The 26,746-nt window shown below is 42.7% G+C and overlaps 1 protein-coding gene across 1 annotated transcript in view; it reads left to right on the top strand.

Annotated features, from left to right (window-relative positions):
- scube2 (signal peptide, CUB domain, EGF-like 2) overlaps nucleotides 1-25,218 on the top strand; it is a 169,658-nt gene extending 144,440 nt beyond the window's left edge. The window contains exons 18-23 of the mRNA XM_086008515.1: nucleotides 6,680-6,847; nucleotides 8,489-8,650; nucleotides 13,469-13,666; nucleotides 16,531-16,683; nucleotides 19,277-19,356; nucleotides 22,652-25,218. Coding sequence (XP_085864641.1) covers nucleotides 6,680-6,847; nucleotides 8,489-8,650; nucleotides 13,469-13,666; nucleotides 16,531-16,683; nucleotides 19,277-19,356; nucleotides 22,652-22,804 — 914 coding nt within the window. The 3' untranslated portion in view covers nucleotides 22,805-25,218. The remainder of the gene's footprint in view (nucleotides 1-6,679; nucleotides 6,848-8,488; nucleotides 8,651-13,468; nucleotides 13,667-16,530; nucleotides 16,684-19,276; nucleotides 19,357-22,651) is intronic.
- The last annotated feature ends 1,528 nt before the right edge of the window (nucleotides 25,219-26,746 follow it).

Raw genomic sequence — 26,746 nt, 5'->3', positions numbered from 1 at the left:
ACCTTAGGATTTTCCTTTATTTTGCTCGCCAGTGTTATTTCATGGCCCCTCCTCGCTCTCCTAATTTCTTTTTTAAGTATCCCCCTGCACTTTTTATACTCCTCTAGGGCTTCCTCTGTCTTTAGTCCTTTGTATCTGCCAAAAGCCCCCCTTTTTTTCCTGATCCATTCTCGTACATCTCTTGACATCCAAGGTTCCCTGGGCTTGTTGGTCCCACCCTTGACCTTTGCGGGAACATGTTGCATATGGAGCTAGGCTTGTTCTTCCGAATGGCATACACAAAGTAGCTGTCTTTAAACCAAAAATGAGTTGGCACGTCTGTCGTACACAGGCCACAACAAATGTGAACGATAAAACAGAAAAATAATGGTAGAAATAATTCCTCATGGTTCAGTTCGTAAATGTGCTCTGTAGTGTCTTACTGGGCCTTTGGGAACAGGAAGGTTACATTTACAATCCAAGATACGTTGTTTCCTATTCTCAGTCAGTGGTGGGGTACTGCTGTTGGCATCTGTGTCCCTGGACTAGTGAGGGCAAAGATTAGCCAGAGTTCTCTCTCAGACAGCTGTTTTGTGACCCCTTCCAGAGTGTGCACATGTGTGGTGACAGAATCAGACTTGATGAGGATTATCTTTCTCCCACCTCCCCAACCCCCTACACCAATAATTGAATTGCCTACCAACAGTCACTACGTAGCCTAACACACACATGATATCTACTTGTATGAGGTACTGGAAACTTCTTAATATCCATGAAACCATAACTTCCAGCACGTCACCACCTTCAGAAGAGGAGTAAGAGAAGAAAAGGCAGAGAAAAAAGTGTTTGCAATTAACACTTTTATTGGATTTTTCATTTTGCACATACAATCATCATATAATTTCACCCCTCTTATTGTTTTGGAAACCCTTTATTTATGTATTTATCCTGACACTCCATATTGAATTAAGGTGTGCTTCCTTGGGATAACCTCTTTGGAAATCCTTGCATTCTGCTGGTATTACTTCTGTTTTATGTTTTCTCATTCAGATTGTGAAACCAACCCAGATGTCTAACCAATTCCCTTGAACATCTAGTGTGTATCAGACTCTGCTTCATTGTCTTCCATACTAGATCTCATGTACTGGAGTATTTATCCAATGTACTCTTCACTGGAACCATACCCTCAACATATGTATTAATGTGGCTCCTCGCCAGGATTTATCAGGGGTCATCGGTACTGTTTTATGAAGGAAAACTAGGTGGACCATTTTAGATTGGGTCAGAGCTTTAACCTCATACTATAACATATGTATGGCTTTCCTTGTCCTACTTTCTATTGGCCATCTGCTGTGTTGGTAATCCAACTCCTTTTCCAAAGTTACCTTAAAAAACATTTTGTCCTGGATGCTTTTTGCTAATGAGGAATGCAAAGGTTCAGGAGACCTGCTTCTTCCTGTCCTTTGTGGTCTGAATCCATTCCTTGAAATCTGATCTGTCGGGTTTAATCTGTTTAAGGCTCAAACACACTTAAGTGCTTTCCTATTTGCAAGTACTGGAAAAATTGTGATTTAGGAATTCCAAATTTCCCTTTTATCTGTTCAAATGAGGGAAGAACGTTATTGATGAATGAGTGACCAAGCTTCCTTCTCTGCTGCTCATGGCGACTCAGGATTGTCCAGTTCTGATTTTCGAGTTTATTACATGGGGAGGGGACGCTTCTAAGGAATTTTTACGAGAAGTAAGTAAATGTTTCGTCCAGATGGTGTTAATAATTGAGTTAGTTTTTCTTTCAAGAGTCACCTTGAGAAATATTGCTTGCTCTAACAGTTGTGGCCCCTGCTTTTCTTTCTCCCGTTGCTTCCCATAATTGGTGAAGGGTGGCTTTACACAGCCACTCTGCTCAGTTGCCATATTTAGGTGCTGTGTGTTACAGCTACAGTTATTTCCTGTCGAAAGCTTCTATCATGCCTCCCAAGGTTTGCTTCCTGTCCTAACTAAACCCCTTGTTCATTTCCATTTCATTTTTGAATACATCCCTCGGATTGAAAAAGTGATTTCCTGTTCATTAATTTTTGGGATTCAATTAATTTTTTGTTGAATATATACTGTCTTCCAAAATAAAAGACCATTCTTGGCTTTTCGCAAAGTTCTGTTTAATTCTTTCATAGCTTATTTTGTTTTTCTAGTCAAGGGATTGTCTGCATCTAGAAAGGATGATCCCATTGAATCACTTAAAGCTTCTAAATATGGGAATTAAGCAGAGTGGCTGTGTGAAAGCATTTACTGAGAAGGAGAAGAAACAATATGCAAGCAAGATGAGCAGGTGTTGAATGGGAATCAAGTGACTGAAGTTTGAGGTGGGGAAAGAGTCCTGACACAAGTTGGGGATTGTGCAAAGGCTTCCAGGTGAGAGGCGAATGGTGCTTGTGGCAGATGTAAGTGTGTGTTGGAAATGGGAATGAGAGGTGGTATAGTGTGGCCTTGTGCTGCGTGGTGAAGGAAGTAATGGTGGGAAGGGAATTGTTGAGAATGGTGGGGGAGGGGGGTGAATGACTGTGGTCATGTGTTGTAGAGAGAGAGAGGAATTCAGTACTCACCATTGTTCTTCTCGTGAGGTCATTGAACCATTTCTATATCCAGGTCCTGGAGGTGAGACTCCTGGAGCTAACGACCTCTGCAATCTCTCTCCAAACCTGTTGTCAAGATGTTTGGCAACCCTTCTAACATTGTTGGGGAACAGGAATCCCCTCATCGCCCTCACCACCTCTTCAAGCTCCACAAGGGAGGCTTCAGAAAACCTGGGAGCTTGCCTGTGACTCATTACTGACAAATCCATCTTGCAGCAATGAAACAGCAAAACCAGCCAGAAGGGAGTGCAGGCTTTCTTTGAGTTATCCATTTACTTAAGCAGGCACTCAGCTGTAGGTAATTGGATCACAGGATCTGTGTGCCATTGTGCTATTTGAATTTCCAACTTCCCAATTGCTTCTTTCTCACACTTTATTGCCTTAGTAAGCTCTCTTTGCTTATCATGGTGCTAATATTGCCAGTTTAATTTATATGGAGGAACAGTTGGTGGAAAAGGAGCAGCAGCAGCACCTGGTCCAGTTGGAAGACAGCAGGTGAGGCCACCCGTAGGAGGCCGTACCCAGCACCAGGGAGTGCAGGCTTTCTTTGAGTTATCTGAAAAGCAGTGTATCAGGAGGCTGCCCCTCTCCAAGCAGGCTGTTGCAGACCTCTGCAGCCTCCTGCAAAAGGACCTGCTGCCTATTGGACTGGGGGGGGGCCATGCTTTTCCAGTGGCTCCTTTCAGTCTGCTATAGGGGAAATCTCACGCATATCCCAGCCTGCAGTACACAACTGCATTAAGCAGGTTATCATTGCCCTGTTTGTCAGGGCTAACAGTACGGCACCTTCCCCATTGATCTCAGCAGTCAACTTCTATATCGATGACAAACTCAGAAGCAGCTATAAAACCACATTCCAGACTAAAGCACCAAATGTGATAATGGTGATGAATTTAATTCCCAGATTATCTGGTCATTTGTCTCATTGCTGTTTGTGGGACCTTGCTGTGCGCAAATTGGATGGTTTGTTTCCCTACATTACAACATTGGATAAACTTCAAAAGTACTTCATTGGTTGTAAAGTGCTTTGGGCATCCCAAGGTCATGAAAGGCGCTTTATAAATGCAAGTTCTTACTTTCTCATATTTGAATTGAATGACCCGTCCTACAGACACAGGAAAAACCTGCCCAGAGAGCTTGGTCTGTAGGTCACCTGGCAGAGGATTTTTTTTTTTTAAATTTGCTCACTGTGGGTGACACTGACAGGGCCTCAAACAGCTGCAGTCCTTGTGGTGACGGTGCCCCCACGATGGTGTTACGTGAGGAATTCCAGGATTTTGGCCCAGCAACAATGATGAAACAGCAATAGATATATATGCAGGTCAGGTGTGTGACTTGGAAGAGAACTTGGAGCTGATGGAGTTCCCATGATATTGCTGCTCTTGTTCTTAGTGGTAGAGATCATGGCTACCACCATCTTCCTGCATTATTTACAAAGCATCATTTGCAAGTACAGGTAGACTATCCTTTATCCGAACTTCCGAAAACCCCTGAAAACCGCAAGTTTTTTCGTTCAGCGTAAGTCGTGCGCACGACATGACCCGAGTGGCGCAAAACATGACAGGAGTGGTCCTCCGGGGCCCAGAACAAGAATTCCTGCAGATTGTCGACACGCCGGCCTTCGCTCTCGATGTTAAGTGTGACTGAGGGAGCTCTGCCTTTCCCTGTGAGCAGGGCAGAGGGTCACAGAGTTCCCTCCTGGGTAGGAGATTGCAGGCCGAGCCGGGCAGTGTGAAGGCGGTACCGGGAGAGCGAACCCAACAATACAGCGGCCCGTCCGATAGCTGCAGCGGCCCATCTGATATTCTTTTCTACCCCCCCCCCCCCCCCCGACCTGATTTGCGGGCCAGCTTAGCGTAGGAGTCAGCCGATATCCGGCTTTCCCACAACTGGCGGCGGCAGTCGAGCCCCAGACCCCCGCTAAGTCAAGGAATTCAGAGAAGCAGGAAGGGGAATGAGACACGGAGCAGGGGGGAGCTGTAAACAGACTGTGAGCGGCAGCACAGAGAAGCAGGAAGGGGAATGAGACACGGAACAGTCACAAGAGGTAGCCTGAACTTTTAAAATTTATATTAAATACAAATACTAATTACCAAATTAATTTAATGTTCAGAGTTTCCCAGTCTGAAATAATACCTTCTGAAATCCGAAAACCGAAACACAGCTGGTCCCGAGGTTTTCGGATAAGGGATAGTCAACCTGTAGTAGAGGAAATCACTTCAGAGGAAAACTGAAATTAGTCAAAGGTGGTATTGAGCTGTTAGTTAGCAAATATCCCTAACATTGCCTGTGAAGGAAACTGAATATTCATTAATGCATAGGTAATTTCTATATTATCCATCTTCATATCACAAATTCTGATATAAAATAAGATTATATGTACTAATACTTTTAAGTACACACTGATTTATTTTGAATTTCTCTTCATTGATATATATATATTTTTCCTGTTACTGGTCATAGAGTCATGGTGCTTTCACATTCACCCCCTCCAGCTTGGGGGACTGGAAATCGGCTCTTGGATTTCACCATTGCTTCTAATATTCTGATTGTGACTGTTGTGAGTTTGCGAGGAAAGGTGCTTGGCCACGGGGCCAGGCTGCATGTGTCAGCGCTTGTGCATGGTGAAGTGCTCCACCTAGCAGTCTGGCTGTGAACTGCCAAAGCTCATTGCCATAGGGTAATGAGGAATTGCAACCAGAAATAATTGCAGCTTGACAGAAAATGATGCTAGCTGTTAACACCACCGTGAAATGTTTTAGTCAGATTTGTAATTAAGTAATATATCATAGACCCCCCCCCCCCCCATTAGATTAGTTTTTAATTTCCAGTCTAGCAAGAATTAAACTAGAAACAACAGGCTCCTGCTCCTTCTGGCCCCACAAAAATAATTTAAAACTTTACTTTTCTGGGGCCTCTTCAGAAGCATCGCCCGTATAACTGGTCAGAGAGTGCACGGTGCACGCTTCAACCAATTCTGTCCTAAAATGACAGTTGGGGTCCTATGTTCATCATGTGAAAAGGTTTGAAACAGGCAGGCGCTTTGGCCATCTAGTGATAGGCTTCTTTAAAAATGGCAGTGGGCAGAGCATTAACATTAATGGGTTCGTAAGTCGCCGATTTCATGGCCGTTACTGCCCCTTTAACAACGATTTTGGCAAGCTAAAATTGACCCCAATATCTTTCCTATCCAAGTTTAAATCTAGTTTCAGAATTGTTATAGGTTTGAAATTTGAAAAAGGAATAATTTTTACAGCAGTTTATTTTTTTTTGTGCATAAAACTTATATAAAATATTACTTATTACCCTGTGTCAATCAGTTGTGCGATTACCACCTGTAATAAATATCCCCGTTTACTTATTTACAGGCAGGAGGAGCAAGATTACTACTCTGCTTTGGAATGCTTATTTTTAAAGCCGTATAAACTGCTGCTGTTCTCGCTCACTCACAAACTCATTTTTATTCATTGTATGCTGTAGGCTTTGTTCAACTGTACATTATTGTTTAGTGAAGTCCGGACATTCTTAGGAAGTAGTTTCACACTATTCCTCTGGTGTATAACCTTGAATAATACCCATTAGATACTTTATTTTTCCTGGATCTTTTATTTAAGTAGTAAATATGTTTTCATGTTAACTCATGCACGTGGCATCATAAAACGGTGCTGTTTCATCACTCATCTTTTCTGGACTGGTCCACTGTTGTAAAAATCACATCCAGCAGGAATTCTCCATCTTTACATTATCAATCAAAGGAAATATTCACATGGAGCACCTTTGGGAGCAGTTTTTCCTCCAGTTTTTTTTAGGAAAAAAAGACCAGAACTTGGGCTGTATTTATTAAAGCATGGCAGTTTAAGATTGTTCTCACCAGATTTTAATTTCTTTACACTAGGGCAATCCACACTCTTTTGTGTAAGGAAACAAAAAAATAAGAATGTATCCTAGAAGTCGAGCCTCGAAGGCGATTTAATTGCGTGAAACAATATTGTGTGACTTAATTAAGTGAAATGGTCTGCGATGCACACACATTTTAGCTTGAAATAGTTCATTCTTGTTTTTGTTTTCAGGGCAGTGTTTTGACGGAGAGTTTTCGTCTGATGGATTCAGGCCGTGCCAACCATGTCCTTTTGGAACATACCAGCCAGAGGTTGGGCGGACATCATGCTTTTCTTGTGGTGGAGGTTTAACAACAAAACGTGAAGGAGCAGCAACATTTCGGGATTGTGAAACTAAAGGTAGGATCAATTTGTAAATTATGTCTGCTAATCCTGATAAGACTTACTGAATGTATTAGTTAAAAACTTGAGGCTTGGCGTGTTTTTCTTTGTGAATGTTGAGAGAAATAAAATTTTAGAAAAAAAAATTGTGCCATCCTTGGTTATCAGAACAGTGCCATTGTCGAGGGTTTTGCAGCACACTTCACCTTGGTTATATCCCACAGTGAAGCACAATGATGTGCTTACAGATGCATTAATATCTTCATGTTTGCTGCAACTTTATTTTTGAATCATATTTTTGAATGTTAGAATCTTACAGCACAGAAAGAGGCTACCGGGCAATTGTGCCTGTGCCAACTCTTTGAAAGAGCTCTCCAATTAGTCCCACACCCCGGCTCTCTCCCCATAGCCCTGCAATTTTCTCCCCTTCAAGTATTTATTCAATTCCCTTTTGAAAGTTATGATTGAATCTGTTTCCACCCCTTTCAGGCAGTGCATTCCAGATCATAATACCTCGCTGCGTAAAACAAATTTTTCTCGTCTAACCTCTGGCTCTTTAGTCAATTATCTTAAATCTGTGTCCTCTGGTTGCCAATCCTTCTGTCAGTAGAAACAGTTTCTCCTTTTTTACTCTATTAAAACCCTTCTCTGCTTTAAGGAGCATTTTAAAATGGATTGAAGTGAACTGGTGGAGCATTTTTTCTGTTCAAACTCTGGGGACATTGGAAGCCAAATCAATCTGCACTGTTCTCACTGACAGGGTTGAAATCCTGAAATTTGGTTTTGCCTTTAGCTTTGGGTTCACTGAATTTCAGGTGGTCTGAAGCCATATAAAAAAGCCAAAAGCTAAAAAGAGTCTATCGATTTCAGTCTTGAAAGCTCCAATTGTCTTAGCATCCACAACCTTTTGGGGGGGACAGAATTCCAGATTTCTACTACCCTTTTTGTGAAAATTCATGTGCAGCCCCATTCCCTATTTCATTTTCAGCCTAGTGAAATGATGGGGGATGAAAATGAGTCGTATTTCCTTTTCAATTATTTTATTTCAAACTTGTACCAGATCATGTTCAGTGCTGTTGGGAATGCTTTCTCATCTTAAAGGATTGAGAGATTTTTATTATTGGACAATCTGGGTCAGAAGATATAGGCGGCCCTGAATCTCCACAGGCCGTGATCCTGATCCTTACCCCTACTGGTGTCCTCCAGTGCTGACCCAGCCCCTTGTGCCCTCTGAGATGCCATTCAGCTCCTCCTTGACCCTCTGTGTAAAAAGGGTAATCGCAATAAAATAAAAAATTCTAACTTTTTTGGGGGTTCACACTGCTTGCCTTGTGGTGAGGCCCACTTGCACCCATTTGGAAGTTGCTAAGCCTCATCTCTGTGATTTGGCCTCCCTCCTGAATCAAGGAATCCCTAGCTCTGTCCCCTTAGCACCATTGGCCTTGTATGGGGCAGGGCTGGGTGGGTGAGGGAGATGGAGATTTCACCCCTTACAAGTCTGACCTGAAAACTCCTGGCGTAACCAGGTGGGTTTTCCAGTGGATTCTGCCAGACTCCCACCAGAGTCTGGTGGAACCCTCAATGAAATTCAGGGTCATGAAATTTTGCATTTTATAAATGTTTAAGATTTTGTTTGGATCTTCCATTCTATTTCCACAGTTCAGTGTTCGCCTGGTCATTTTTATGATACAAACACGCACAGGTGTATACGATGTCCAGTGGGGTTGTATCAGCCAGAGTTTGGGCAGAATCACTGCGTTGCTTGTCCTGGAAATACTACAACAGATTTTGATGGATCAACTAATATTGCTCAATGTAAAAGTAGGTGTTTAATATCTGTATCATACACGGAATACACATCATCTGTCTATAGGCATCTGCTTTGGTGCAACTTCTGGATGAGTTATTGGACCTGGTTAGACCTAAAAAGGATCGATCAGAGTACACTCTAAATGGTGAAAAGCTAAAAACAGTGGACGTCCAAAGAGACTTGGGGGGGGTCCATGAACATAGATTGTTAAAATGTCATAGGCGGGTACAGAAAATAATCAAAAAGGCTAATGAAAAGCTGGGCTTGGGGATAGAAGTGTGCTACAGCTATACAAAGCCTTGGTTAGACCACACCTGATGTAGTGTGTTCAGTTCTGGGCACCATACTTTTGGAAGAATTAATTGGCCTTGGAGGGAGTTTTTTTTTATTCGTTCATCAGATATGGGCGTCACTGCCAAGGCCAGCATTTATTGCCCATCCCTAGTTGCCCTTGAGAAGGTGGTGGTGAGCCGCCTTCTTGAACCGCTGCAGTCTGTGTGCTGAAGGTACTCCCACAGTGCTGTTAGGGAGGGAGTTCCAGGATTTTGACCCAGCGACGATGAAGGAACGGCGATATATTTCCAAGTCAGGATGGTGTGTGACTTGCAGGGGAACTTGGAGGTGGTGGTGTTCTTTTAGATGGTAGAGGTCGTGGGTTTGGGAGGTGCTGCCGAAGGAGCCTTGGCGAGTTGCTGCAGTGCATCTTGTAGATGGTACACACTGCAGCCACGGTGTGCCGGTGGTGGAGGAAGTGAATGTTTAAGGTGGTGGATGGGGTGTCAGTCAAGCGGGCTGCTTTGTCTTGGATGGTGTCGAGCTTCTTGAGTGTTGTTGGAGCTGCACTCATCCAGGCAAGTGGAGAGTGTTCCATCACACTCCTGACTTGTGCCTTGTAGATGGTGGAAAAGCTTTGGGGAGTCAGGCGGTGAGACACTTGCCGCAGAATACCCAACCTCTGACCTCTTGTTGCCACAGTATTTATGTGGCTGGCCCAGTTAAATATCTGGTCAATGGTGACCCCCCAGGATATTGATGGTGGGAGATTCGGTGATGGTAATGTCATTTAATGTCAAGGGGGCGGTGGTTAGATGCTCGCTTGTTGGAGCTAGTTATTGCCTGGCACTTGTGTGGTGCGAATGTTACCTGCCACTTATTAGCCCAAGCCTGAATGCCATCCAGGTCTTGCTGATTGCGAGCATGGGCTGCTTCATTATCTGAGGAGTTGCGACTGGCACTGAACACTGTGCAGTCCTCAGCGAACTTCCCCACTTCTGACCTTATGTTGGAGGGAAGGTCATTGATGAAGCAGCTGAAGATGGTTGGGCCTAGAACACTGCCCCGAGGAACTCCTGCAGCGCTGTCCTGGGGCTGTGATGATTGACCTCCAACCACCACAACCATCTTCCTTTGTGTGAGGTATACTCCAGCCAGTGGAGAGTTTTCCCCCCGATTCTCATTGACTTCAGTTTTACTAGGGCTCCTTGATGCCACACACGGTCAAATGCTGCCTTGATGTCAAGGGCAGTCACTCTCACCTCACCTCTGGAATTCAGCTCTTTTGTCCATGTTTGGACCAAGGCTGTAATGAGGTCTGAAGCCAAGTGGTCCTGGCAGAACCCAAACTGCGCATCAGTGAGCAGGTTATTGGTGAGTAGGTGCTGCTTGATAGCACTGTCAGCATAGATTTACCAGAATGATACCTAGAATCCAAGGGTTGAATTATGATAAGAGATTACACAAACTAGGGTTGTATTCCCTGGAATTTAGAAGGTTAAGACGTGATTTGATCGAAGTTTTCAAGATGTGTCAGCTGTGGCTCAGTGGGTAGCACACTCGTCTCTGAGTCAAATGGAAATGCACAACACTCAGTGCAATAGCATTTCAGTTCAAATTGTCGAGTATAATAGCAACTCCTTTCAAATGATATGGTTCAATAGTGGGAGCCGGTCATTTGTGACTGCTGAGTAAAAAAATCTTGCCATAAAAGGAAGGAAATTGGTTTCAACAGCTTTATGTATTATAATAACAAGCACCATAGCACATATTAAATTATGTTTCAAGGACATAACACCTACTGTGTTTGAAATTATATTGGTAAATCACTTGGATTTAGGGCTTGTTATTCATGATATCATCTCAACCTTGTGCTACTGCCTACTTGCATACTGCATGCAGCCTATGTGCTATTCGCTACACATTACTCATTTGAAATTGCATTAATCGAACAGCTAGCATTGTGACCATTTTCATCAATGGGTCAGTACAGTAGTTAATCAATGTGAAGGAGCTTGTCTTCTTGCAATGATAATTCTGTGACAATGATTGGTCAACCCTACTTCATACCTGTGTTGAACGTTGCAAAATAATGGGTTTCACTGATTGATGCAATGTAACGTCAACCCATTATTTTGCCATACTGATTACAATAGAGGCAGATCATATGTACTGCATTGTGTAATTTTTTTTAGCATTTTCTGTGGTGTATAATTTTTAATCTATATATTCTATCTTCATCACTTTGAAGCAGTCTTTAAACTTTTTTCAAGAGCTCCTATATTGCACCTTTAACCAAACTGTCTTCCTCCAGAACAGTGAACTGATAAACAGACTGTCACATCTGTCCCATGGGCAGCCTGTGAAATGATGATCGAGCTGTGAACTTCAAATATTTGTATTTTACTAGTGTTTTTAAACTTAATTGTATGTGTTAATGTAAATTAACCATGACTAGTGACTAAATGTTGCCCGTGTCCTAACTCGCACCCAGTCCCATTCACCCATCACCCCTGTGCTCGCTGACCTACATTGGCTCCTGGTTAAGCAACACCTCGATTTAAAAATTCTCATCCTTGTTTTCAAATCCCGCCATGGTTTCGCCCCTCCTTATCTCTGTAATCTTATCCAGCCCTACAACCCTCCGAGATATCTGTGCTCCTCCAATTCTGGCCTATTGAGCATCCCCGATTTTAATCACTCCACCATTGGCGGCCGTGCCTTCAGCTGCCAAGGCCCTAAGCTCTGGAATTTCCTCCCTAAACCTCTCCGCCTTTCTACCTCTCTCTCCTCCTTCAAGACATTCCGTAAAACCTATCTGTCCTAATATCTCCTTATGTGGCTCGGTGCCAAATTTTGTTTGATAATGCCCCTGTGAAGTGCCTTGGGACATTTGACTATGTTAAAGGTGCTATATAAATGCAAGTTGTTATTGTAAGTACTTAAGACACCCTTAATGAACAGTATTTGTTATTTGCTAACGGCATCACAATTGTGGTGGTTCTATAAATTATTTGACATGTTGGGCTGTTGACATTACAAAAGAAAAGTGCACTGGGAAATGATTAAATATAAACACCTGAGAAATGTTGAATAATTAGGAGTATTAAGGCCGAGTTTTCCATGGTGGTAGCGGGCCGGGTGAGAGTGTGTTTTTTTGACAGCAACTCGCTCCCACACGCCTTTCCCACTGGCGCAGCTGTCATCGTGGAGCTGACCCGACCTGCAGCGGCTGGGACCCAATTGAAATCATTGAGGTACTTCACAGGCACTTAAGAGCCTTTATCCCCCTACTTTTTAAATTTCCCTGCATGGCCACGGGATTCACACAGCTCGGGAACCACGTCTGTCAACCTGAGGCATGAGTTCCATGGCCATTGCTCCCGCTGATTACTTGACAGGCTGTTGCCTTCCAACTCAACAGTGTAATTGCAGTGAATTGATCTGCACAATAAAAAAATGACACATACCATTTAAATAAATTTTTGTGTTGTTTCTGGTCAGGTTTTTCTCGCAGTATACTGTGATTGTTCAATTACACATTAAATCAAGTCATCAACCGTAACAATTTCCTTCTCATCACTCATTCCACTGGTTCAATTTGCTTTCAGTCCCTGAATATAACTAATTTAATTTTTCAGTCTGAGACTTTAGGGTGAGTTTCAACAGAGGTACTGTCACTTGTCCATTGTTAACTTCAAGGGAAGAGCTGCAGAAATCCCAGAAACACATTGTAAACACCAATTACACTGTCAGGGATTCCGCAGCTCTCCTGCTGAACTTGCATAAGATTGTAAATCCACCCCTTTACAATTACATTTAAAATCTCCTTAATTTTATGTCTTACCTATACACACACATCATTTATTTGTACCAGTTACTGATACAAAAGTCTATAGATTTGTGACTAAAGCACCAATAACTTCCCAATTAATGTACTTTTTTAATTATATTCTTGATCGTATTTGTAGATGGAGTCATATTACTTCATGGTATTATTTAAATATTTCTTTGTCACTCATATGACATATGATTGTACAGTAGATATTCAACACCCACGATGTTAGATTAAACTTAAAATTTTATGTGGCCAGGGTCTCTTTAAGGATCTCGGCTTAAAAAGCGTCATGAATGACATCACCAGACCCGCTCCATCTCATTGGGCCGGGTAACGCGCTGGGTGGGTTAAATAGGCCCCATTAAGGTAAGTTCATTTTGTACAGCGGGATGGAGCCAGCAGCGGGGTCAAGACCCACCACAAACACCGGCCGCACCAGACCCGCCAAAGTAAGGAAAATTCTGGCCCCAGAGTGGATATGCATTTGTTTTCTTGCAGTCCAGATGAGGGAAAGGAGGAATGGGTTCATGTTCTTAGTCACCCAAAGAGCTCGTTCTCAGTCACCAAAGAGTTCATATACCATCCTGGTATATTGGCGTTAGTGCTCATGTATTTGATTGCCTGTATTTTAGAACTCCTGACTCTGTAGCTTGAGATGGCTTATTAGTAAAACACATAGCAGTTCTTAATTAAATTCTTTGTTGTTATTGTGTATCAGACAGACAATGTGGAGGAGAACTTGGAGACTATACTGGATATATTGAGTCTCCAAATTACCCTGGAGACTACCCTGCAAATGTTGAATGTACCTGGAACTTAAGTCCACCTCCAAAACGCCGCATTCTCATTGTTGTCCCAGAAATATTCCTACCGATTGATGATGAGTGTGGTGACTACTTGGTCATGAGAAAAAGCTGTAAGTCAGAACGATGATAAAATTCATTACTTTATAATATTTCGCAATTAGATTTTAAAAATAAATATGCACCTATCTGCTCACTATATATGAGTCAATAGCTTTGAGTGATTTCAAGGCTGTAATTTCAACTTGCAATTTGGTGAAGGTGATGATGGATTCATGATGGGAATATGGTTCCATAGGTGATTATAGCCCTACAATACGTTACCATCTTCAGTCTGGCATTACAATCAGGCTCAATCTGGGCTCATGCAGTATGCTGGATACACATATGCACAGACACAAAGGCCGCAATTTTGCCAGCGCTCAGAGGGCAGGTTCGGAGGAGGGTCTGCTGTCAAAATCGAAATGATTGACAGCGGTTTGGGAGCCTGCACCGAACCCGCCTCCATGTAAGTTTCCAAAGTGTCGGTCTGTGATTTCAGAACAGACCTGACATCAAGCGGCGGGGGAGGTATTTAAAATAGTTAAATGCTTGTTAAACACCTGTTAAATAGTATTTTGCCAGCCTATTTCTATTTTACCACTTTTTTAATGTTTTCACGTCGTTCAGAGATCACGTCAGTTCTCTATGTCTCCCCGTTGTTGTCAATAGGTGACAGCTGCAAAAGTGGTTTAAAAGCTACCATTTCATAGCTGTTCACTTTCAAATGTCAGAAGCTTGAGCCTTCAGGACTTAGAAGACACTTTTGAGCTGTCTGTATCCACTGTCACCTCCTTGGAGCAAGCTCTCTCACCATTGACAGATCGCTTCTGTCATCTCAACTTCAGCTGCCATCGATTCCAACAGCATCGGGGCCCTTGGAAAAAATCTCACCTTGGTCCTCTGAATCCCTCCACGATCAGCCCCAACACCAACAGCACCAACCTTCTCTGCAATCACCTGATGCTGCACAGGACACAGGGCATCAGCACCCGACAACATTGTTGCCCGGGAGGCCAGCGATGGCATCACCATGGCCAGATTTACTTCACTTGATGCTGTACACCCTGGTTGCCACATGATGCGCCAGGTTGACACCACCCCACACCAGCACCATAAAGCATCCCAAGCCATTCCTTTCACACTCATCACAATTCTGGGGAGGGGGTGGGAGTTATGTCTCAACATTTACTGGAGCTCACTAAGACACTTCCAAAGGTGAGCACAGATCTGTCCAATAAGGCAAAGTGATGAAAATAAAGATTTCAATGTTTGACAACACGTTAACATAAACTTCACACGAACGTTGCATAAAACACCCAAGTGCCTACCCTTTTGTGTTCTTAGTTGGTATGATTGGACTAGGATGAGGGTGAATGTGAGGGGTGGCTACTGAGATGGAGAAGTGATAATGTAGATAAAGAGGGATAGGTGGAGGTGCAAGGTAAGTTGGTGTGAGTAAGGATGTACAGGAGTAGGGTAGGGAAGGCAGAGTGATGGGATGTTTCATGATCTACTGAGATCAATTGAAAGGTTTGCGCCACTGAAGCCTGGTCCTCCTGACGACATCCCTGCTTGTGTCCTCCTGTGCACTGTGCAACCAGGTTGTGTTGGTGTCCTGGGTGGTCTCTTCTGCCCTTGGAAGGGAAGAGAACCTCCCTGCGTGCTGTGACTCTCTGACTCTCTCCAAGCATGTGGAGGGAGTCATGGGAGAGCCTGGGTGCAGCCATGCACCTTTGTGCAGTGCTTGTCAGTATTTGCAGCACCTTAATGCTGCAGAACACTGACAGCAGAACTGTCAAAATGAATGTGACCATGGTCCCTTTAAGGAAACCGGCTGATGACGCATCATCAAATGACCTCATCAGACCCGTTTCCTTTTAATTGGCCAGGAACCTCGCAGGGCGGGCTTAACAAGCCCAATCTACGTAAAATCCTTTTCATAGAGCAGCTGGAGCCAGGAGAGGGGCCGGGACTCACCAATGCCCTCTCCTGCCTCCGATTGTGAAATCGCAGCCATAGACAGCAGAGGTTAGTGGTTAGTCAGCGAAGCAGAAACTCTGACCAGTTTTCTTTCTCCCACTGAGACCAATTGCAATCCCCCTCTTCCCGCCCCTCGTTGCCACCTCAGCTGAGATCAGAGAACTCAGCAGAGATCAGGGATCAAACTTGAAACCTTCCTGGCCTGTATAGCTCAGTACTGTATCACAAGGTGCTTTTCACCATTGAGGTCTCTGGGGAATGCTGGCTGATGGTGTAGAGTGTAATTTGAGCAGGTTCAAACTGTCCTATGCATTTCAGTGATAGATTATCAACATGAAATTACTGCCTGATCTCCCTCCCCATGCAGTCCATGTGCATGTTAACTCTCCGTGCACTCCATCTCCTAAAGATATGATAATGTCCCCACAAATGCAGTATTTGATTATGATTTCATTATTGAAAAATAATCCGCATTTGATTACTGAGAAATTACATACTTTGTACCTAGGTATCTGATCAATAGTAATTTACCTGACATTGTAATTTCATATAGGGGTTGAATTCCTTTTGTGTGAAATGTGTAATGGGTTAACAACTTTATTCAAATGAAGAAGAATGTCACATGAATGTATTAACCAATGTGTTGTAAATATGGCATAGTGAAATTTCAACCCCATAGAATTTCCAGGAGAACAAATGTTAGATTTTGCGACCTGCAATTGATTGAGCTTTGAATTAAACACAAGAACAATATTAGATGTGATGTTTAAAATGTTGCATTCCTAGCCTTTCTTTAATGATAGTTGTTTCAATTAATCTACTGACACTAACTATAGCAATATTAATAGTAGAGAGCTGCACAGCAATACAATTTGATCTGAGTTTTGGATGAATTGATTTATGCTCAAAAATTATCGATATCATTGACCATGTCTGTTCTTGTGTAATTGACCAGCATTGTCTAATTCAGTGACAACGTACGAAACCTGTCAAACTTATGAACGGCCCATAGCATTCACCTCAAGATCAAGAAAATTATGGATTCAATTCAAGTCCAATGAAGGGAATAGTGGCAAAGGATTTCAGGTTCCATACGTAACGTATGATGGTAAATACAAATACCTCCTTTATAAAACTTTGTTTTAATGTGTGTCCGATTTGTCTTCCTGCTCCGCATTATCCTCCTCAATCAGGAATGTGGAACAGCCCACCTAGCAGACAGCTCCATAGATGCTGTCGATGTGAATGCTTGGTGAAACACTAAGATGGGTACTTGAATGGTGTAGCCACTTTTACCTGCTGATTCCCAGGTAAACTAACTAAATCTGTTTTTCTTTTCATCCATTTTGTGAAATTGGTGGCTCATATTGGGCTACAATTCCAGGGCACAAGCTGCTTTCTGACACCATTCCCAAATGGTCATAGTTTATACATAAATGTTGGCATAAGAGCATGAGAGGCAGAACCTCGTCCTCTCATTACCTGACAGCAAACATTTTCACTTCCAGTAAGGGCCACTGGATAGAAGTTAGGAACGTGATCCCTGACTGATATTTTTCCCCATCTTCCCTCCCTAGCTCATGGTTGCTGAGGCCAGTTGTAGTTATGTTGGGGAGACACCATGGCCGCGATTTTGCTGGTGCTCAGTGGACCCGATTGGTGGCAGGTCAGCTGTGAAATGTAAAATGATTGACAGCGGGTCGGGAACCCGCTGTCAAAACGCGCACACCTGAATTTCCCAATGTTGGGTCTGCCAATGCTGAGCAAACCCGACAGGCAGTGGCAGGGGACCCAATTCAAATCATTAGTGGCTTGTTTACAGCCACTTAACAGTGCTCTTTTTCCCAGCTTTTTAACTATCACAGGTCTCCCACTGGTTTTCCGCTGTGCCTAGACCTTGTCAGTGAAGCTGTGGCGGGAGGTCAGTGGCCATTGAATCAGCTGATGAATTGACAGCTTCAAATGTCAGCTCAAAGCTCCCAGCTGATTCACATATCTTCCCTTAAGCACTAGCATCGCTAAACTGCATTTCCACTACAGATTCAGGATGCTGCAAGTCTTTACACAAGTCTCCATGCAGTCTGACCTCATTATATCTCCCACCATTGACAGATCGTTTCTGTCATTTCTACTTCACTTGCCATCTATTCCATCAGCATGGGTGCACTTTATACTTTTTCACCTTGGTCCTCAGAATCTGACCACGATCAGCCCCAACACCAGCATCACCAGGCACACCAGCAGCACCAACAACCACACCAACCTTCTCCGCAATCACCTGATGCACAGGACAGAGGGCATCAGCACTTGACCACATTGCTGCCCGGGACGCCAGGGATGGCCTCACCATGGCCACATTTACTTCACTTGATACTGCTCACTCTGGCTGCCACATGATGTGCCAAGTTAGCACCACCCCATACTAACAACATAAAGCACCCCTACAATGCCCAAGCCATTCCTTTCACACTCATCAGCATTGCGAGGGGTACCGTTATGTCTCACCATTCACTGCAACTCACTAAGCCACTTCCAAAGGTGCACACAAATCTGTCCAAGATAGCAAAGTGTTGAAAATAAAGATTTCAATGTTTGACAACACATTAACAGAAACTTCACATGAACATTGGCTAAAACACACAAGTGCCTAACTTGTGTGTTGTTAGTTGGCATGATTGGACTAGGATGAGGGTAAATGTGAGGGGTGGCTAGTGAGATGGGAAAGTGATAATGTAGATATAGAGAGGGATGGATGGAGGTGCAAGGTGAGTTGGTGTGAGTAAGGATATGCAAGAGTAGGGTAGGGAAGGCAGAGTGATGGGGATGTGATGAGTGGCACAGCAGGATGAGGTTGAGTGTGGCTTTGCAGTAATGTTTCGTGATCTACTGAGATCATTGAAAGGGTTGCACCACTGCTCCCAGGGCTTCCCTAATGACATCACTGCTTGTGCCCTCCTGTGCAATGTGCAACCAGGCTGCGTTGGTCTCCTGGGGAAGTCTCTTCCGCCCATTGGAAGGGAAGAACCTCCCTGCGTGCTGTGACTCACTCCATAAGCATATGGAGGGAGTCATGGGAGAGCCTGGTTGCAGCCCATCACCTCTGTGCAGTGCTTGTCAGTGTTTGCAGCATCTCAATGCTGTAGACCACTGACAGTACAAATGTCGAAGTAAATTTGGCCATGGTCCCTTTAAGGAAACCGGCCGATGACGCCATCAGACCCGCTTCCTTCAATTGGCCGGGAAATTCGCTGGGCGGACTTAGCAAGCCCAGTCAAGGGAAAGTCATGTCGGAGGCCGGGATGGAGCCAGCAGCGGGGTTGGGACCCACCACCGACTTCGCCCTCCTCAGACCCGCCGAGGTAGAGAAAATCGCGGCCCATGACTTGGAGTATCATATGTGGTCTGTTTGATGAAGTGGGCTTTATAACATTCTAATATATCACTAGTTAGATCAAGTTTAAAAGGAATAGTAATAGTTAGAATAGAAAACTGAACCGAGAAATAGTAGAAAGTAAACAAGCTTGTTTGGGGGGGAAAAGGTAAATTCTTTACCAAAGTAACAAAACTTTCAGCAAAGGAAAGGAGGGAAAAAAAGAGTAAATGTTCTGTTGTCCAGTCACATCACCTCCGTTTAGAAGACTTTTTGCAATTGTACTTATCAAAACCATCAAATTAAACCTTGATTTTTTTTCTGTTAACAGAGGATTACCAAGAGCTGATTGAGGATATAGTTCGAGATGGTCGGTTGTATGCATCTGAGAATCATCAAGAAATACTAAAGGTAGATTACAAAGAACAGATACTGGAGCAAAATGTATTTGAAAGTAGTGCTTTCTCAATTTTCATTTTACAACATTGATACACACAGAATTCATAATTAACAGCATTCTTTGTTGAGTAGAATCATGATAAATAATCATTTATATTTTCTGTGATAACTTTTATTTTCACCCTCTGAATTCTGTCCATTTTTTCAGTCTTGTGCACTAGACTATACTTTCTAGGCTAGGAGTAGCACGCAATTAAATCTTATTTTCTGAAATAAGTAAATATAAGACACCTCACAAGTGACTGAGTTATGGTATTCTCTATGAATTGTTAAAATGTTTATTTTAGCATTAAAACATCAGAACCATCTGGGGGAACCTGTGGTTATTGATGAGAGACGTTTAACCCTCATAACATAATCCTTGGGAACTGAGTATTCTGTATGCAACAATGAGTCACATTGTTATGGTGAATAACAGTTCATAAAATATGACTTGTAAAGTTGAGAGCTGAGTTCCTAGAACTTTATAATGTGTGTTTAGGGGAAGAGGTGGTTCTTTACTGTGCTTTTGCACAGATTCTGGTAGAACTTTTGGTGAATTTTTATATAGTGCTTTCCTAATTCACTTCTGCTGATTCAGCATTATGTCTAATTCCATACAACAACAACAACAACTTGCATTTATATAGCGCCTTTAATGTAGTAAAACGTCCCCAGGTGTTTCACAGGAGCGTTATCAAACAAAATTTGAAACCGAACCACATAAGGAGATATTGGGGCAGAAGCTTGGTCAAAGACGTAGATTTTAAGGAGCATCTTAAAGGAGGAAAGAGAGGTAGAAAGGCAAAGAGGTTAAGGGAGGGAATTCCAGAACTTAGGGCCTTGGCAACTGAAGGAACGGCTGCCAGTGTGTCAGCTGTGGCTCAGTGGGTAGCACTCTTCTGAAGGTTGTGGGTTCAAGTCCCACTCCAGACACTTGAGTACAAAAATCTCGGCTGACACTCCAGTGCAGTGCTGAGGGAGTGCTGCACTGTCGGAGGTGCCGTCTTTCGGATGAGAGGTTAAACCGAGGCCCCATCTGCTCTCTCAGGTGGACGCAAAAGATCCCTTGACACTATTTCGAAGAAGAGCTAGGGAGTTATCCCTGATGTCCTGGCCAATATTTATCCCTCAATCACTAAAACAGATTATCTGGTCATTATCGCATTGTTGTTTGTGGGACCTGGCTGTGCGAAAATTGGCGGCTGCATTTCCTACATTACAACAGTGACTACACTTCAAAAAGTACTTTATTGGCTGTAAAACGCTTTGGGACACCCGGCGGTCGATATAAATGCAAGACTCTTTTTAATAGTGGAGCAGTTAAAATCGGGGATGCTCAAGAGGCCAGAATTGGAGGAGCGCAGATATCTTGGAGGGTTGTAGGGCTGGAGGAGATTACAGAGATAGAAAGAAAGAAAGAAAGACTTACATTTATATAGCGCCTTTCATGACCACCGGACGTCACAAAGCGCTTTACAGCCAATGAAGTACTTTTGGAGTGTAGTCACTGTTGAAATGTGGCAGCCAATTTGCGCACAGCAATGTGCTAATGACCAGATAATTTGTTTTTGTTATGTTGATTGAGGGATAAATATTGGCCAGGACACCAGAGATAACTCCCCTGCTCTTCGTCGAAATAGTGCCATGGGATCTTTCACGTCCACCTGAGAGAGCAGACGGGTCCTCGGTTTAACCTCTCATCCGAAAGATGGCACCTCCAACAGTGCAGCACTCCCTCAGCACTGCACTGGAATGTCAGCCTAGATTTTTGTACTCAAGTCTCTGGAGTGGGACTTGAACCCACAGATAGGGAGGGGTGAGGCCATGGAGGGATTTGAAAACAAGGATGAGAATTTTAAAGTTGCGGCGTTGCTTAATTGGGGACCAATGTAGGTCAGCAAGTACGGGGGTGATGGGTGAACGGGACTTGGTGTGAGCAACCACAACCATCTTCCTTTGTGCTAGACATAACTCCAGCCAGTGGAGAGTTTTTCCCCTGATTCCCATTGGCTTCAATTTTACTATGGCTCCTTGATGCCACACTCGGTCAAATGCTGCCTTGATGTTAAGGGCAATCACTCTCACCTCACCTTTGGAATTTAGCTCCTTTTGTCCATGTTTGGACCAAGGCTGGATCCGAGTGGTCCTGGTGGAACCCAACCTGAGCATCGGTGAACAGGTTATTGGTGAGTAAGCGTGGCTTGTTAGCACGTAGACGATCCCTTCCATCACTTTGCTGATGATGGAGAATTGGCTGATGGGGCAGTAATTGGCCGGATTGGATTTGTCCTACTTTTAGTGGACAGGACATATCTGGGAAATTTTCCACTTTGTTAGGTAGATGCTAGTATTGTAGCTATACTGGAATAGCTTAGCTAGAGGTGTGGCTAGTTCTGGAGCACAAGTCTTCAGCACTACAGCCGGGATGTTGTCAGGGCCCATAGCCTTTGCTGTATCCAGTGCGCTCAGCCATTTCTTGATATCACGTGGAGTGAATCGAATTGGCTGATGACTGGCTTCTGTGGTGGTGGGGACCTCAGTAGTAGGCCGAGATGGATCATCAACTTGGTACTTCTGGCTGAAGATGGTTGAAAACGCTTAAGCTTTGTCTTTTGCACTTGTGCAATTATTACGTTGTTAAAAGAGTACTGTTAATTATGAGCCCTAATGTTGCAAGTTTAATAGGCAATTAATGTGCAAATCCAGCAAGTTCTTAAAAGTAACGGAGAGGCTAAGGGTGAGATGCCATTTGTGCAAAACAGACAGCAGAGCGGCATAAATCGGCCAGCATGTTCAGGAGATTCGCAACTCGAGGCTTATCTCTTAATCCCTGAACTTGCTGCCTGATTGGTGCATTAATAACGGTGTGCGTTGTTAACACGCTGTTATTTTTCTAGGAAGATTTGGCCCATTATTGATATTTTTGATTCTGCAATGGCAGCCCTCTACTGATCATGTCTTCATCCATTTTCCATACACATGCACTTTCCTGCAGAAGTCACTCGTCACCAATCAGCAGTGGGGACTCTGATTACTTTTTCCTCATTCATAGCCCAGGAACACTAAGAAAAATATACTTTCGATAAACTTGCTACAAATACGTAAACAAGTACAAAAATTGCATAGTCAGAGAGTGTAATCCCAAGTTTTATTTGGATCAGAATTACATATCAGAGGCCATATTGGCCCATGTTTTTTTTTATCTGTTAATTAACGATTACAAAATTTGGAGTTTGATTGATACTTGTACAAATCTTTTTTTCAGGACAAGAAACTCATCAAGGCTCTGTTTGACGTGTTAGCACATCCACAAAATTACTTTAAATACACAGCACAAGAATCCAGGGAAATGTTTCCAAGGTCATTTATTCGACTATTGCGCTCAAAAGTTTCCAGATTTCTACGGCCGTACAAATAGTTGAGAATTTCTGACACCCTTGAACACTTTGGTATTTCATTAGAAAAACTTAAAATGTTTCATTTAATCTGTTCACCTGCAGTTTGTATGAACTCCTTTACATAGGAACGTAAAGTTTGGATGTCCCACATCATTGCACTCTGTTAAGTATCCAAAGCATTGAACACTGTAAATCATTCATGGTGGAATAGAAATATATGGTCAATTGGAAAAAAGACAATATTCATTTTCTTTTTTAATTTATATTAAGCATCAAAAATATTGTATCTACACACTCACCCTTGCCATGTTTTGGGCAAAGTAATACTGTTACAGAGCTGAAAATTAATGCTGTAGGACCACTCAACAATGGGACCAGTGGCTGGCAAAGACTCGCAATAGCAAAAATGCACTGGTTGGTCATCATTAGAATTACAAATAACTAACTATACCTTGCATAAACACGGGTTTATTGGAAGTGACATATAAAACATACATAGGAAGCTTGCAGAATGTGCTAGCCAACTGCAGAGAGCTTGCATGCCATCAAAATGCATTGTCTTATCCAGTAGATTAGTCACACTGTCACAGCCACTTGTCTTTTGTTAAATTTAGTGGTCTTATTTTAGTGACCTATTAATTTTAATCTCTGCTGTTAAAACAGTAAAATGAGATTGTGGTAGGTCTTAATCAGCTTTTTGTAAGTTACAAATACCTTATTTCTGCATTTCAATGTTTATTGAATATGATATATCAGTTAAGCCACTTGGGCATCACAATGGTCTCTGTAGTTATGCTTACATGTGGCAATGAATATGTTTGCACTTGTACTTTCATTGTTTATATTTCACAATGTTTCTAAGGAAAGTTCTTTTCTGCTTAGTATTGTTCTAGTGTATTGTAGTATCTGGTGTATAGTTATTTTCTGAGTTCAGTATTGGTTGTCTTGAACATATTAAAGCTTGAAATGTGCTCTGGGTGGTTCTCTTCCACCACCGCTGCCCTTCCAAAAAATTGTAATCTTTGCCGTTACAAGTTGGATTGAACCATGAAAACTGAATGCACATTCCAGTGTACATTCCCACTGTGGACATGTGAGAATTGCAGGAAAATGAATCTGCCCCAGACAGGTTGTCATTTACATACTTACTAGTGCTCCTGTTTTCAGTGAGAGAAGAATATCTGTCTAAATTGTCTTTGTAACATAGTCACCTGGAAAAATGTGAATTCCTAGTTATCCTTTGAATTCCTTTATCAGCAATACCTCCAAAAGAAAGCGTGATAAAAACATTAGTGATCTACATGTTTTGGTACCTGAGGCAGATCATGGAAAGCACCGTGTTGCGCTTGTCGCTTTATTTTTGCAATCCAACTCCTGCCCTGAAACTACATCACAGTATAAAAAATTGTTTTTACAACAAAACTAGCATTTATATAGCACCTTTAACATAGTAAAACATCTGAAGAAGCTTCAGAGGAGCATTTACAAACAAAGTTTGACACCGACACACAAGGAAATATTAGGACAGGTGACCAAAAGCTTGGTCAAAGAGGTAAGATTTAAGGAACGTCTTAAATAAGGAGAGAGAGGTAGAGAAGCAGAGTGGTTTAGGAAGGGAATTCCATAAACAACCTATAAATTCTAGAGAGCGTACTGTTAATGCAAAAGGGCGTTTGTGGAACACCTCAACACATTTTCATTTCTAACCCCTCCTCCAAACAACAACAACTTGCATTTATATTGTGCCTTTATTGTAGTAAAAAGTCCAAAGGCATGTCACAGGAGCGTTATTAGACAAAAAAATTGACAGAGTCAAAAAAGCAGACATTAGGACAGGTGACCGAAAGCTTGGTCAAAGAGGTACGTTTTAAGGAGCCTCTTAAAGGAGGGGAGAGAGGCAGAGTGGTCTAGGGAGGGAGTTCCAGAGTTTAGGGCCTAGACAGCTGAAGGCATAGTGGAATGTTGGAAGTCCAGGATGCACAAGACCACCACCAATTCACTGCATAATTTTGCTAAAGAAGGAAGTTGAATTTGATTGGTTGATTGGAAACCGCAGCATATTTATTGAGTCACAGTGACCCCAGCTGTTACAGTTGTGAAAGACATCCCAGGTTTCTACAAAAAGCTCTGCTTAAAACAAGTTTCAACAGGACATGTCACGAGTTTAATGCCCAAATACCATAGGTAAAACTATCTAATACTGATTTAAGAAAATGCATTGTACTAAACAATGCAAGATTGATTCCATCTTTTCAGTGACTTATTTTGAAGTTTGTGCTCTACGCAGTTTGTTTAATCAGCTCTAGTTTGGAACAGATGCTGCTGCCTTCTTATGCTTTTAAACTGTTACTGTAAATTATGTATAAAGTTGTCAAATGTTTGTCCTACAAAGTTTAATATTGACTGTCACTGGAAATACAAATTTTTACCGTGAATGAAACTGTTGCATTGGTGATTATTACATACTTTATATAGGTTAGTTTGAAAATGCCAGGTCGCTTTATTGTACCCACTTCAATTATACATTCATTTAATCAGTGTTGTCACCAGAATTTCAGTAACATTTAATGGTGAGCATATGACATTTTTGATTTGGGTCCATTTGAACTGTGGAAAAAAACACGTTGATTGATTTTATCTTTACAAATATGGATAATAATTAGTGATTTTTATGTTATAAATGGGATTACTTGCTGGTAGGTACAGGTCTGTCATTGATCATAACATAAGAAATAGCTCCTCTGTGGAGGGGATATAATAAGGAAAACATTTAAAATGAATAAAATTTTCATTAGTGAGGGCGGGAGGGTAGAATGAACCGACCACAGACACTAATACAATAGCAAAATACTGCGGATGCTGGAAATCTGAAATAACAACAGAAAAGTTCAGTCCGTAAGCGTGACCCCGAGCTTTCGGTCGCCTGTCACTTTAATTCTCCACTCCACTCCCACTCTGACCTCTCCATCCTCGGCCTTGTACACTGCTCCAACCGAAGCTCAACGTAAGCTCGAGGAACGGCACCTCATCTTTCGATTAGGCACTTTACAGCCTTCTGGACTTAACATCGAGTTCAACAATTTCAGACTCTCACCTCGGCCCCTATTTTTTTACCCCCTTGTTTTCTCACATGGTAGCTGTTGATGATTCTGCCATCACCATTTACACCTCGTCTAGAGTCATCTTTTGTCTCTTAACTTGTCCCATTACCTTTCTTTTTACCATCATCACTTTTGTCAGTCAATCTCTCCTGCCTTCCAGCCTATCACAGACCTTCCCTTTGTTCTTTCCTCCCCAACTCCCTGCCCTTGCTTAAAAATCTCTGTTCTCTAAACTTTCCCAGTTCTGACTCCGGGTCCTCGACCCGAAACGTTGACTCTGTTTCTCTCTCCTTGATGCTGCCTGACCTGCTGAGTGTTTCCAGCATTTTCTGTTGTGACCACAGACACTGTTGGGGAAGAGGATGGGAATATCAGTTTGTAGATAAATGCAGACAGTTCCTGGAGAAAGAACCAGCAGTAAAAATGGTCTGAGAAATCTCTGATTATAGAACATCAGAAATAGGAGCAGGAGTAGACCATTCGGCCCTTTGAGCCTGCTCCACCATTCAATAAGATCATGGCTGATCTACCTAAACTCCACTTTCCCGCTCTATCCCCATATCCCTTGATTCCCTCAGTATCCAAAAACCTATCGCTCTATGTCTTGAATATACTCAATGACTGAGCTCTCTGGGGTTGAGAATTCCAAAGATTCATAACCCTTTGAGTGAAGAAATTTCTCCTCATCTCAGTCCTAAATGGCCGACCCCTTATTCTGAGACTGTGACCCCTAGTTCTAGACTCCCCAGCCAGGGGAAATATCCTCCCTGCATCTATCCTGTCGAGCCCTTGGGTAAGGAGACCAAAACGGTACACAATACTCCAGGTGTAGTCTCACCAAGGCCCTATAGAATTGTAGTG

Source organism: Somniosus microcephalus, chromosome 15 (assembly GCF_052327205.1).
Source record: "Somniosus microcephalus isolate GS21.2 chromosome 15, FLI_Smic_1.0, whole genome shotgun sequence".
NCBI lineage: Eukaryota > Metazoa > Chordata > Chondrichthyes > Squaliformes > Somniosidae > Somniosus > Somniosus microcephalus.
This window is presented reverse-complemented; position numbering and strand designations above follow the sequence as displayed.